Raw genomic sequence first — 14005 nt, forward strand, 5'->3', positions numbered from 1 at the left:
GTGTTGAGAAGGGGGCAAGAAGCAGACCTTTGGTGCTGAGTGCAGGGGTGGGGGTGCGAAGATGCTCCAGAGCGGGGAAGTCCAATAACTCCTCAGTCTCTCCTCATCGTGGGATGAGCCTTCAGTAGCAACACTTTGACTGTAATAATTCTTTATAAAATGAATCATTACATTTTCCTGCTTCCTTACTTAGACAATATTGCACAAAATTAAACTGTTTTCTTCATGATTCCAGTTCATTGTGATTTCAGTTATTGCACTGGACTGTGTTCATATGGTAGAGTACAGGGTCTGGTTGAGACTGCCTGGCTGATCTCATCTTGATCACTAATTAGCTGTGTAATCTGTGTAATGGATTAGTGTCTCAGTTTCCTCATCTCTAAAATATGGCTAGTAATAATACTTAGGTAGGGTTTTTGTGAAAATGAGTTAATTTAGATAGAATGCTTGACGCAGAATTTGGCACACAGTAAGCCGACAGTAACTGTTAATGATTATATAAGTGGTACCTTTATGGGTTCTTGAAATTTTTGGAGTGTTTTGCTCCAATACAAAATGGCCTCAGACAACTTGGATTAATTCAGTTCTTGACTTTTTTTTTTTAAATAGTTTTTCTTTCTTCTGCTTTGCAGGAAGCTGGCCCATTTTGTTGCTGTAATTTGCCTGACCCACAGCTTCCCTCAGCCATATTCCCAAATTTTCAGACTTGTTGTTTCCTACCTGTTTTTAAGTTAAGGACACCATTTGAAAGCAAAAGTAAAACTGGTTTAGTGCGGAAATAAGAAGAAACTCAAGACTAGATGCATTAATGGTATGCATGGTAGGAAACTTGACATTAATTTATTCATTCAACAAATACTTATTTTGTGCCTACACTGTGCCAGGCACTGGAGTGAGCAAAACAGAAATGCTCCCTACTCTGATGGAGCTTATTTTCTAGTGGAGAAAGAGACAGGTGAAAAGATAGTCCCAGACTTCCCCTGTACTGCTCCTCTGCAGTAGCATCCCTGGGCCCAGGAGCTGAATGGTGGGCAGGCATGGGCACAGGTGGGGTGAAGGGCCAAGACAAGTGCCTGGCAGAGAGTGGTGGCCTGTGAGTATTTGAAGTATTTTAAATGTTCTCCACAGCATTCTGCCTGTGGTAAAAGTACATTGGTGAAGACACTCTAGGGGATGCCTGTCGGTGGTCCCCAGAGTCCCTCTTCTTTGTGGCTCTGCCTTACTTTGCATGGCCAGCATGACTTGGATGTAATTTCCCTCATAAGGAAGTGCACTGCTTCCCCATTTAAGTTACTATCTGGACGTTTCCAAGTAAATGAGATGGTGTCCGGGTTTTATGAGCAGGACAGACCACTGAGGGGACTCCACATGTCTGCACAGTTACTTGCTGCCCAGCCGTGCTGCTAGGTCATCGTATGGGTTAGCTGGAATGGCAGACGACACACTAGCGTGCCAGTCAGCAAGGTCTCAGACTGTAAGGCACTGTCCAGTCTAGGCTGTGCTCTCAGCAGTGGTTCCTCTACCATCAGACTCTTATTTTCCCATGACTGTCAGATTCACAACAAATACTTTGATTGTTTCCCAAAACTTAATGTACCTGTTGGATGAGAATGCAGGTGGATGGGATCATGCTCTTGGCCCAGCTACTTGTACCATAGATCCATTGTAAAGGGAGCAGAGATTGTATAGACCCTAGCCTCTCAATTGCCAGTTGAGAGTGATGCAATGCCGGGAAGATCAGGGAAGCTTGTTCTGCCTACCTCCAAGCAGAGAAGTGGTTATTGATTATTTCCAAGTATTCTATATTGACAGAAAGTGAGTTTCAAGGCTTTGTCATTTCAGAGGTTTACACTACTGCCAGATAAAAGGTTTTAAAGTCTAATTCAGATCAGATCCTCTGCCTGGAGGTGTTGAATGGTTCAGTTATAGAGGAAGTTGCAAAGAAATGGCCAGGTTATGGGGCCGGCCTGGTGGTGTAGTGGTTAAGTTCACGTGCTTTGCTTTGGCAGCCCAGGGTTCATGGGTTCGGATCCTGGGTGTGGACCTACACACCACTCATCAAGCCATGCTGTGGCAGTGCCCCACATACAAAATAGTGGAAGATTGGCACAGATGTTAGCTCAGCGACAATCTTCCTTACCAAAAAAAAAAAGAAATGGCCAGTTTGGAATGAAGATCCTTTGCAGTTGGCCCTAGACTTTGTTACTAGCCTTATGTACTCTTCCTTCCTTACTCAAATTCTCGACGTCACACAGGCTGTGCACCGCACAGTCTTGCTTCTGTCTGGCGTCTCTGATTAGAAAGCTTTTTTCCCATCTTCTTCTGTTGGAATTCTTCAGAGCTCACCTCACTTTGCATGCTGCGTCTGCAGTTGAAAATTGCCTGTTCACTTCCTCCTTCTCTCTTGGATAGTTTGAATCATAGCAGTGTGGGACTTCTGTTTCTTTATGGCACTTATGCACTATTTGTTATTTGTGTGTTTGTCTTCATTGCCCCTTGTAGATTAAATCTCTTTGCAGGACTAGCCCAGTGCGTTGTAATAGCAGCTGTTGCATAAACATTTGCAGGGTTTGTTTCCTGAATTAAACTGAGAAAGTCTTATGGTTAATATTCCCCTAATTTGTCATGCAGAAATCTTTTTAGTCTTGATTTTTTAAAATTAAGAACACTGTCTTTGCTTGTTATTGCCTGGAGCAGCTTATCTTCTCGTACTGTCTTGGAGGTTTTTTTTAAATTGAGGTATAATTGACATATAGCATTATATTAGTTTCAGGTGTATAGCATCATGATTTGATATTTATATATATTGCAAAAATGATCACCCCAGTAAGTCTGGTTAATATCTGTCACCATACATAGTTTCAAAATTACTTTTTTTCTTGTGATGAGAACTTTTAAGATCTACTCTCTTAGCAACTTTGAAATATGCAATACAGTATTATTAACTACAGTCACCATGCTGTACGTTATATCCCCTATTACAAGACTTATTTATTTTATAACTGGAAGTTTGTATCTTTTGATCCCCTTCAGCCATTTTGCCCACCCCTCAGCACCCCCTTCTCTTGACAACCACCAATCTGCTCTCTATGTCTCTGAGGTTTTTTTTTTTAAATTTTAGATCCCTCATATAAGTGAGATCACATGATATTTGTCTTTCTCTGTCTGACTTATTTTACTTAGCATAATGCCCTCAAGGTTCATCCATGTTGTCACAGATGGCAAGATTTTCTTATTTTTTTATGGCTGAATAATATTCTATTGTATATACCGTGTTTTTGGGGGAGGGGAGTGAGGAAGATTTGCCCTGAGCTAACATCTTTTGCCAGTCTTTTTTGTTTGCTTGAGGAAGAATAGTGCTGAGCTAACATCTGTGCCAGTCTTCCTCCATTTTGCATGTGGGTCGCTGCTACAGCGTGGCTGATAAGTGGTGTAGGTCCGTGCCTGGGATCTGAACCCACAAACCCAAGCTGCCAAAGCAGAGTGCGCTGAACTTAACCTCTATACCTGTTTTTTTTAATCCATTCATCCATTGATGGACACTTAGATTGTTTTCATACCTTGGCTATTGTAAATACTGCTGCAGTGAACATGGGGGTGCGTATATCTTTTTGAGTAAGAGTTTACATTTTCTTCAAATAAGTACCCAGAAGTAGAATTACTGAATCATATGGTAGTTCTGTTTTTAATTTTTTTTTTTTTTGTGAGGAATATCAGCCCTGAGCTAATATCCGTGCTAATCCTCCTCTTTCTGCTGAGGAAGACCGGCTCTGAGCTAACATCTATTGCCAATCCTCCTCCTTTTTTCCCCCCAAAGCCCCAGTAGATAGTTGTATGTCATAGTTGCACATTCTTCTAGTTGCTGTATGTGGGACGCGGCCTCAGCATGGCCAGAGAAGCAGTGCGTTGGTGCGTGTCCGGGATCTGAACCCGGGCCGCCAGTAGCGGAGCGCACGCACTTAATCGCTAAGCCACGGGGCCGGCCCCCTGTTTTTAATTTTTTGAGGAATCTCCGTACTATTTTCCATAGTGGCTATACCAATTTATATTCCCACCAACAGTGTAGAAGGGTTCCCTTTTCTCTACATCCTCGCCAACGCTTGTTAACTTTTGTCGTTTTGATAATAGCCATTTTAACAGGCGTGAGGTGATATCTCATTGTGGTTTTGATTTGCATTTCCCCGATGATTAGTATGTTGAGCATCTTTTCATGTACTTGTTGGCCATCTGTCTGTCTTTGGAAAAATTCTCTGTCTCTTCTCTGTCTATTAAGATCTTCTGCCCATTTTTTAATTGGATTGTTTATTTTTTCGCTATTGAGTTGTATGAGTTCTTTATATATTTTGGATATTTACCCCTTATCAGATATATGATTTGCAAATATTTTCTCCCATTTGGTAGGTTGCCTTTTCATTTTGTTGATGGTTTCCTTTGCTGTGCAGAAGCTTTTTAGTTTGATGTAGTCCCACTTGTTTGTTTTTCTTTTGTTGCCTTGGCTTTTGGTGTCAAATCCAAAAAATTGTTGACAAGACCAATGTCAAAGAGCTTACCACCTATGTTTTCTTCTAGGAGTTTTATGGTTTCAGGTTTTACGTTCAAGTCTTTAATCCATTTGGAGTTAATTTTTGTGTATGGTTTAAGAGGGTGGTCCAGTTTCATTCTTTTGCATGTGGCTGTCCAGTTTTCCCAACACTGTTTATTGAAGAGACTGTCCTTTTCCCAATTGTGTATTCTTGGCTCCTCTGTTGTAAATTAATTAATTAATTAATTAAATTGATTATTAAATATATAGCATATATATATGCTATATATACGTGGGTTTATTTCTGGGCTCTCTGCTCTGTCCCACTGATCTTTGTCTGTTTTTATACCAATACCATACTGTTTTTTTTTTGTTTTTGTTTTTGTTTTGTGAGGGAGATCGGCCTTGAGCCAACATCCGTGCTAATCCTCCTCTTTTTTGCTGAGGAAGACCAGCTCTGAGCTAACATCTATTGCCAATCTTCCTCCTTTTTTTCCCCCAAAGCCCCAGTAGATAGCTGTATGTCATAGTTGCACATTCTTCTAGTTGCTGTATGTGGGACGCGGCCTCAGCATGGCCGGAGAAGCAGTGCGTCGGTGCGCGCCCGGAATCCAAACCCGGGCCACCAGTAGCGGAGCGCGTGCACTTAACCGCTAAGCCACGGGGCCGGCCCCTACCATACTGTTTTGATTACTATAGTTTTTTGTAGTACAGTTTGAAATTTGGGAGCGTGATGCCTCCAGCTTTGTTCTTCCTTCTCAGGATTACTTTGGCTATTGGGGGTCTTCTGTGGTTTCATACAAATTTTAGGATTGTTTGTTCTATTTCTGTGAAAAATGCTATTAGAATTTTGATAGGGATTGCATTGAATCTATAGATTGTTTGGGGTAATATGGACATTTTAACAATATTAATTCTTCCAATCCATGAGCACAGAATATCTTTCCGTTTATTTGTGTCTTCAGTTTTTTCATTAATGTCTTATAGTTTTGTTTTGTTTTGTTTTTTTGTGAGGAAGATCAGCCGTGAGCTAACACCTGATGCCAATCCTCCTCTTTTTTGCTGAGGAAGATTGGCCCTGAGCTAACATCTGTGCCAGTCTTCCTCTACTTTATATGGGACGCCACCACAGCATGGCTTGACAAGCAGTGCCTCAGTGTGCGCTGGGGATCTGAACCTGCGAACCCTCAGGCCGCCGCAGCTGAGGGCGCACACTTAACCGCTGCGCCACAGGGCCGGCCCCTAATGTCTTATAGTTTTCAGTGTACAAGTCTTTCATCTCCTTGGTTAAATTTATTCCTAGGTGTTTTATTCTTTTTGATGCAATTGTAAATGGGATTGTTTTCTTAATTTCTCTTTCTGCTAGTTCATTATTATTTATTTATTTATTTATTTTTGCTGAGGAGGATTCACCCTGAGCTAACATCTGTGCCAGTCTTCCTCTATGTTGTATGTGGGATGCCACCACAACGTGGCTGCCGACGAGTGGTGTAGGTCTGCGCCCAGGAACCGAACCCAGGCCGCTGAAGCAGAGAGTGCCGAACTTAATCACTAGGCCACGGGGCCGGCCCCTCTGCTAGTTCATTATTAGTGAATAGAAACTCAACGGATTTTGTATATTTTGTGTTCTGCAACTTTACTAAATTTGTTTTATTAGTTGTAAGAGTTTTACAGTGGAGTCTTTAGAGTTTTCTCTATATAATATGCATATAATATATATATAATACTGTATAACATATATAATATAACAACAGCGACAGTTTTACTTCTTCCTTTCTAATAGGGAATTTCCTTCCTTCCTCCCTTTCTTTTATCTCTTTTTCTTGCCTACTTGCTCTGGCTGGGACTTCTAGTACTGTGTTGGGTAAAAGTGGCACGAGTGGGCGTCCTTGTCTTCTTCCTGATCTTAGGGGAAAAGCTTTCAGGTTTTGGGTAGGATGTTTGCTGTGGACTGAACTTTTACAGCCCACAACACCAAAGCACTTTTTATTCTCCAGTTTCTCAAAAACTATTTTTCTGAAAACTACCTCTAACATTTAAAAAGCTTTCCTTTCCCCTAGGTCACTTTGACCTTTTGTGGGTAGCATGGAATTCACATAGATAATTTCTTCTCAGTGTAGGCATCAGCATGTCTGAAACCTGTATTTACACATCTGTGAGGTCACGTTTTTGGTGAATAGTGGAAAACAGGATATGGTATAAATCACAGTATACACAGTATAGTAGGATATATTATTTTGGACACAATAACAGATTTCTTTAACATGCCACAGCTTGAAGGCAGTACTCCTGAAGAAAATGCAGAATTTTAAAAAAATTTATAAAATCAGGGGCCAGCCCTGTGGCGCAAGCGGTTAAGTGCGCGCGCTCCACTACGGCGGCCCGGGGTTCGCCGGTTTGGATCCCGGGTGCGCGCTGACGCACTGCTTGGCAGGCCATGCTGTGGCGGCGTCCCATATAAAGTGGAGGAAGATGGGCACGGATGTTAGCCCAGGGCCAGTCTTCCTCAGCAAAAAAAAAAAAAAGAAGAAAAAAAAGAGGAGGATTGGCAGATGTTAGCACAGGGCTGATCTTCCTCACCAAAAAAAAAAAAATTTATAAAATCAACTGATGTTCATTGAGGAAATTTAGAAAATACAGAAATCTAAAAAGGAAAAAGTCATCCATAACTCCATAAAGATCACTATTAACATTTTGGCATATTTTCTTATAGTACTTTTTCTGAGTGGAGATAACTTTTGCAGTTTCTGTTTTACTTTTAACATTTTAGCAAAATTATTTTCCTATGTTACTACAAATTCTTTTAAATATTTTAAATTAACTCTTAATATCTAATTACGTAGATAATTTGCTTAACCACTCCCTTATATGTGCATTTAGGTTATTTCCACTTTTTGATTGTTATCGAGAGTGAATTTGTCTTTTGCATAACCGCCCCCTCCTGAGTGTGTGTGCGTGTGTGTTTGTATTTCTGGTATATTTTGTTAGGTTCCCAGAAGTAGGATCCTTTAAGACAGGGATAGGAATAAATTTAAGTCTCTTGATGCATGTTACCAGGTGGCTCTCCGAAGGATAGTACCCATTTACCTTAATGATGGGAGGGTACTTTTTAGCCATCCACTTATTTGTACGTTTGCTCCTGAGGAAAGTTTGAGGGGCTGAGTTGAAGTCTGCTGTGCCCCATCGTGGGGCTCTGTCCTCCAGCCCAGCGCTGCTGGTGGGCAGGTCTCCTGCTTCACACTGGAAGCGTCTTTGCTCTTCTTGCTTCTAGATCCCTAGCTTGATTGACCGGATGCTCGTGTCATCCAACACGAAGACTGGGGCTGCAGGAGCTGAGGCCCTGTCCCTCCTGCTGAAGAGGCCCTGGGACCCCGCTGTGGGGGTGCTTTCTCACAACAAACCAGTAAGTGGGACGGCCCAGGACTTAACTATGGCCCGTGACATTTTTAGAATCCAGTCTTGGAACCTTGGCCAGAGGATAATAAATGGCTTCTTTAACTTTTCTCATTAATAACTGGTTGTGTGTAGTGCTTAACATAGTTTCATAAGCGAATCAGCATTGGTTGGGTTAAGAAGGGTATTGGGATACTTGGGATTTTGTGGAGGAGCACGTCTCACTCACTGATTCTCTGGTGGGGTCTTTCTCCTTAGAGCAAACTCCCTGGCTCTCCTCTCATTCTCATTGCCTCCTCCGGGCCCTCCAGTTCCGTGTTTCCCACCTCACGCCGCCACCGCTTCTGGCAGTCTCAGCTGTCCTGCTTGGGCAAGGTATGTGTGGGGCAAGAGGAGCCCTCTCCTGGGTGGGAATAGAGTCTTGGAGGATGGAGCAGACAGAATGCAGGAGGGGGTCAAAGTGGATGAATGTAAACATGGAGCATCCCTCAGTTCTCTTTTTGTTTGGAATTGGATGGTGCTTATCCAGAGTTGAAGGGATTTCGGGTAGGTTAAGCAGAATTGAGAGAAGATTTGAAACTTGCCTCTGGTGGCGTGGTTGCCACTTTCTTTCGTTTAGGTCATCCCTGTAGCCACCCATCTGCTGAACAATGGTTGTGGGGTAGGAGTTCTGCAGTGTCTTGAGCATATGATCGGGGCAGTGAGAAGCAAAGTGCTCGAGGTGAGAATGCCCCCGTTTCAGTTCACTGTGGCACATCCAGCATTCTGGGCTTGATCTGTCCCCATCTGTGGCCTCCTGTCTTATTTCTTCTTTCTCTTCCCACAAAGATTCACAGCCATTTCCCCCACAAGCCCGTTATCTTGATTGGCTGGAACACAGGAGCTTTGGTGGCCTGTCACGTAAGTGATTCTCATCTTATGTGGAGGCTTTCCTGGGACGGAGTACTGCTACTGCGACTACGAAGGCTACCATGGGGGTCTTTTTTATCTTTCAGGCACTGCGGTGCTTTATCTGCACGATTGCATTGAAACTGTAGAAGACAAACTTTGTTTTTTGACTTTATTGTGGAAAATTTTAAGCAGAAGCTTAAAGGGAGAATAGACTAGTATAGTAAACCCCTTGGGCCCCTCACCCAGCTTTACCAGTGATCAGCTCACAGCTACCCCTGTCTCCTTTCTCCTCCAGTTGTTTTAAAGAAAATCCCAAGTATCGTATCATTTCATTTATATATATTTCAGCATGTATCTCTGAAAAAAAATTCCTTTTTCCTCCGAAACATAAGCACTATTCTCCCACCTAAAAGAACAAAGCAGAACAATAATTCCAGCAGGCACAAGTTTTAATAGCTCTGGAATTTGATGTTGTGTTCATGTTCTGTCCCTTGCCAAGACGTCAAGGAACCTTTTCTTTATTATTTTATATACATTTGTATGTAAGTTAGTTTGCATAAGTGTCTCTGACCTGTCCAAATCCCCAGTTCTCAAGTGGATCAAAAAGGTGAAGTCTGTGCTGCTTCATGTGGTCTGTCAAGTATGACATCTAAGACCATCCGAGGAAGAAGGCTATCTCCTCATACTCCTTGGTCCCAGGGGTGGCAGAACTCAGTCAGCGACTGCTCTAAGACCTTTGAGCAGTCTGGGAGCTATCCATTAAATTCAAAAGGGAGAGACTGTCTTTACTTAAGGGAGAAGAGCAATATTTGTGTTCTCCTGATTGCATTTGCTGTTGGTGGAGGGGAAAGTGAGCAGGAGTGCTCTAGTCTAGGGAATTGACAGGACAGAAGTATTAACCCTCCCATCCTATGGTTCAGCCCCCTGCTAGGGTACTCTCAGGGCCCCAGTTCTCTAGGTGGTGGCTGCTTGTGGAATGGTACATCTTGTGTTCTGTGCTCTTACTGCTGCCGCTGTGGCTGTTGCCCCTGGGGTTAGGACAGGGAACTAGGGGATGGGACTGGCTGCTAGGTTTGGACCACTTCTGGATTCTGGGTAGGATGTAGCTGCAGTGAAGTCAGTTGACCTCGAGACAAACGATTTCATTATTTCTAGGTGTCAGTGATGGAGTACGTCACTGCGGTTGTCTGCCTTGGGTTTCCCCTGCTTACCGTGGATGGCCCCAGAGGGGTAAGCACAGGGTGCCCCTGATTGCTGGGTCCCTGGCAGGTGAGAGTAAGGGACTGCATGCCTCGACCAAGCTTGCGCTCGGTGACTGCAGTTGCCTAGCTGACTCCTGAGCGGACTTGCCAAGTCAGTACTCAGTGAAAATGAGCTGGCCAATTGTGAAACCTGTACCTGTTTTAGGATGTGGATGATCCCCTCTTGGATATGAAGACTCCAGTCCTCTTTGTCATTGGTCAGAATTCCCTGCAGTGTCACCCTGAAGCCATGGAGGACTTCCGGGAGAAGATTCGGGCTGAGAACAGCTTGGTAGTGGTTGGGGGAGCTGACGATAACCTAAGGTGAGTAGCTTTCCCCAGACCTGCAAGAGAGCCATGTTTCCGTGCTGGAGAGATGCCTGTAAGGGGGTGATGATGTAGCTATAGACTGATCTGGTTCAGTGGAAAAGGGGACAATAAAAACATTTTAACTAATTCAGATTTATAAAAAGTTTAAAAAATAGTACAAAAAATTCCCGTATAGCCTTAACCTGGATTTCCCAAATGTGTTAACATCTTACATAACCACAGTAGAATTATCAAAATCAGGAAATTAACATTGATACGATACTGTTATCTAATCTACAGACTCAGAGTTTGTCAGTTGTCTCACTAATGTCCTTCTTCTGGACCAGGATCCAGTGCAGGATCAGCCGCTGCTGTCAGTTGCTGTGTCTCCTCAGTCTCCTTTAATTTGATACTGTTCCTCACTCTGTCTTTGTCTTTCATGGCCCTGACACTTTGAAGACTTCTGGCCAGTTATTTTGTAGGCTATCCCTCCATTTAGGTTTTTGACATTTTTTATGATGAGGTTGAGTTGAGAATACGCATTTTTGGCAGGAATGCCACAGAGGTGATGCGCCTTTCGTGCACCCCCACGGGGTGCATGATGTCGATGTGTCTTGTCACTGGTGATGTTCACCTTGATCACACGGTTAAGGTAGCATCTGCTGGGTTTCTCCACTGTAAAGGTACTGTTTTTACCTTAGTAATTAGTAGTTATCTTGTGGGGAGAAGATGCTTTGAGACTCCGTAAATATAGTCTTTGTCATCGTGCTTTTCCTGGAGTTGGCATTTCTGTATATTTTGTTCCTTACTGAGGATGAATGTGAACATAGATTTTATTTGTATTAAGCATCCTTTTATATATTTTGGAGTGTAAACAGTCAAAGTTTGGAAGGGGTTTTAAAAAGGCACCTTTAGTCATTGAGATGGCCGTTCTTCCCTTACAAGGCTGGCTGCCTGTAGGGCTTTTAGTTATGTTGTCATGAAATGTACTGAAAAAGAAGTTGTGTCATTTATTGGGCCTCTTTCTTTTTATATGCTCAATCTTAGAGATTAATTTCATTTGTGTGCTCTAACTAGAGAGCTTAAAACAAGTACCTGCTCCCACTTGTCTTGTCAGTTTCCTACCCAAAGATGTTTTGGAGAAGTCCATCTGGCCTTTGTCATTCTGTAGCTTCTTGTGGACCTAGTATCTGATTCTTTGATACTTAAGGCAATGTTTTCTTGTAAATACATGGTTTTTCTTGGTAATTCTGACAGGAGAATAGATTGTATGTGTTGAGTTGCTGTGAGGGAGTAGGAGAGGTAGGAATGTCCTTAGTGAGAATTATAGTGCGAGGCTGCTTTTGAGACACATTTGCATGGTGCCAAGAGCATTGGACTGAGAATTGGGAGACCTCAATTTAGTCTTGGCTGCTTTGCTAAGAAGCTTGAGTAAACTGCTTAACTTCTGGGATTCACTGTCCTCATCTGTAAAATGCGGGTGTTACACAAGGTCAGAAGCCAACAATCAGTCAGTTGGGGTCTCTGAATTTTGAGGCTCAGAATGTCACTTGGTGCCCTGTTTCTCTTTGCTGAGACCCCCAGTCAGAAGCCAGGGGTTATAAGGCTTAGCTTTCAAAGAGGGGAATGTAGCCGGCTGTGGTCATTTTCTCTTATCCCTTTAGAACTATGCTGTGACCACCTTTCCTCCCCTCCTACTAATCTCACTTCAGCAGCACCAGTAATCCCAGGGTTTGGGCCTCTGTTGGAGGACGTCTAGATGAAGTCTTAGCAATTGGATAGAGTTTATCTGTGAAGCCACAGGTATAGGACTTCTGGGGTGTACGGTCCCAGGCCCTTTCCATGTGTTCTTTGGTTCTTTACATAACGTTATTTTGTGTAATCCCCACAACTCCGTGAGTGAGGTGTCATGATTCCCCATTTTGCAGATGTGGAAACTGAGGTTCAGATAGGTTGTGATAGATGCCTGAGGGCTACTGTAGTCTTCCTTCCTGGGCCTAGAAAATGACCAACACAGAAGAGAAATCCATTCTTATTACCATATGATGCCATGGAATGTTTAGAAAGTAAACGTTTCCTCCTTTTTGTCTCTTAGAATAAGCAAAGCAAAGAAGAAATCAGAAGGGTTGACTCAGAGCATGGTGGACAGATGTATTCAGGTACACACTTGCTTTATGTGTTTTTCTTGGCTAGGCTTGCCTTTTTTTTTTGTTTTTTTTTTGTGAGGAAGATCAGCCCTGAGCTAACATCCGTGCTAATTGTCCTCTTTCTGCTGAGGAAGACCAGCCCTGAGCTAACATCTATTGCCAGTCCTCCTCCTTTTTTTCCCCCAAAGCCCCAGTAGATAGTTGTATGTCATAGCTGCACATCCTTCTAGTTGCTGTATGTGGGGCGCGGCCTCAACATGGCCAGAGAAGCGGTGCGTCAGTGCGCGCCCGGGATCCGAACCCGGGCCGCCAGTAGCGGAGCGCGCGCACTCAACCGCTAAGCCACGGGGTCGGCCCCTAGGCTTGCCTTTCCATAACCTTTTAGGCTTGATCTTGTTGGCAGCAGCGTCTTTTGCTCTGAAGGGTGAGGAGGTATCCACTGGTGCCACTGGTAGGCCTAGTTCATAGGCAAAGAAAAGGGGAAAAGAGAGAGGGAGAAAAAGGGAAAAGGAGAGGAACGAACTAAGACGTGAGTGAAGCGTCAGGGGAGAAAGGGTTTATTTGAGGAGTGGTGGGGTGCAGCCACCGCAGGGTGCCACCTTACAGAGATGTTGGGGTGCAGGCTCCTGCTGGTCTTTGGCTGAGGCTGGGGTTTGTGCCATGCTTTGGGCAGGGGACTGGGGGGCGGCACATCCTATGCCAAAGCCAAGGTGAATCAGTTTTAGTTGCAGCTGTTGGGGAGGGTGCTGTTCTGCAGGTGAGGACTCAGAGGCCTTGGCCTCTCTTTACACTAGGATGAGATTGTGGACTTTCTGACTGGAGTGCTTACTCGCGCTGAGGGGCATGTGGGCTCTGAGCCTCGGGATCAGGATGCTGAGAAGAAGAAGAAGCCCCGGGATGTGGCCCGCAGAGACCTGGCCTTTGAGGTCCCTGAGCGGGGCAGTCGACCTGCCTCGCCAGCTGCCAAGCTGCCTGCCTCACCCTCAGGCTCGGAGGTAATGCAGGCGGGCAGGGAACACTTTTGGTGGGGAATCAGGACCACAGAGTTGGTTCCTTCACTTCCTGGGGATGCCTCTCTGCCTTACCCGTGCTGTAGGCCTCTGAGTTCCTATGAGGAGAATTCCTGATCAGGGAATTCCAAGGAGACGTGATGATTGATGGTCAAATCCAAACAACAATGGCTACGCTCTTGTCCTTCTTACCCTACTCAGGATCTCTCCAGTGTGTCCAGCAGCCCCACCTCCAGTCCTAAGACCAAAGTGACCACAGTGACCTCTGCCCAGAAGCCCAGTCAGATCGGGAGCTCTCAGCTGCTGAAGAGACATGTGCAGCGGACAGAAGCTGTGCTGACCCACAAACAAGCCCAAGGTATAGGCGCCTGGCCCAGTGGCCTCTCTTGGGTTCTGTCTTCTGCCATTGATGTCATGTGGCAGTTGGAAAGTATTGGGCTCTACAGCTTTTTCCAGGGGCGTGTGAGAGGCACCCTTTCCCGCATTTCTGTC

The 14005-nt window shown here is 44.2% G+C and overlaps 1 protein-coding gene across 6 annotated transcripts in view; it reads left to right on the forward strand.

The window, feature by feature from the left end:
• The window catches only part of KANSL3 (KAT8 regulatory NSL complex subunit 3), a 40942-nt gene that overhangs the window by 13683 nt on the left and 13254 nt on the right, over positions 1-14005 (forward strand). For 5 of the 6 annotated variants that reach the window (XM_058534532.1, XM_058534536.1, XM_058534531.1 and 2 more), the window contains 9 exons: positions 7794-7925; positions 8174-8290; positions 8535-8636; positions 8744-8815; positions 9962-10036; positions 10214-10371; positions 12452-12515; positions 13298-13498; positions 13715-13871. In XM_058534532.1, the coding sequence (XP_058390515.1) occupies positions 7794-7925; positions 8174-8290; positions 8535-8636; positions 8744-8815; positions 9962-10036; positions 10214-10371; positions 12452-12515; positions 13298-13498; positions 13715-13871 (1078 nt within the window). The remainder of the gene's footprint in view (positions 1-7793; positions 7926-8173; positions 8291-8534; positions 8637-8743; positions 8816-9961; positions 10037-10213; positions 10372-12451; positions 12516-13297; positions 13499-13714; positions 13872-14005) is intronic. The other variant, XM_058534533.1, reaches the window with a different exon arrangement.

This window comes from Diceros bicornis, chromosome 40 (genome assembly GCF_020826845.1).
Source record: "Diceros bicornis minor isolate mBicDic1 chromosome 40, mDicBic1.mat.cur, whole genome shotgun sequence".
Taxonomy (NCBI): Eukaryota; Metazoa; Chordata; class Mammalia; order Perissodactyla; family Rhinocerotidae; genus Diceros; species Diceros bicornis.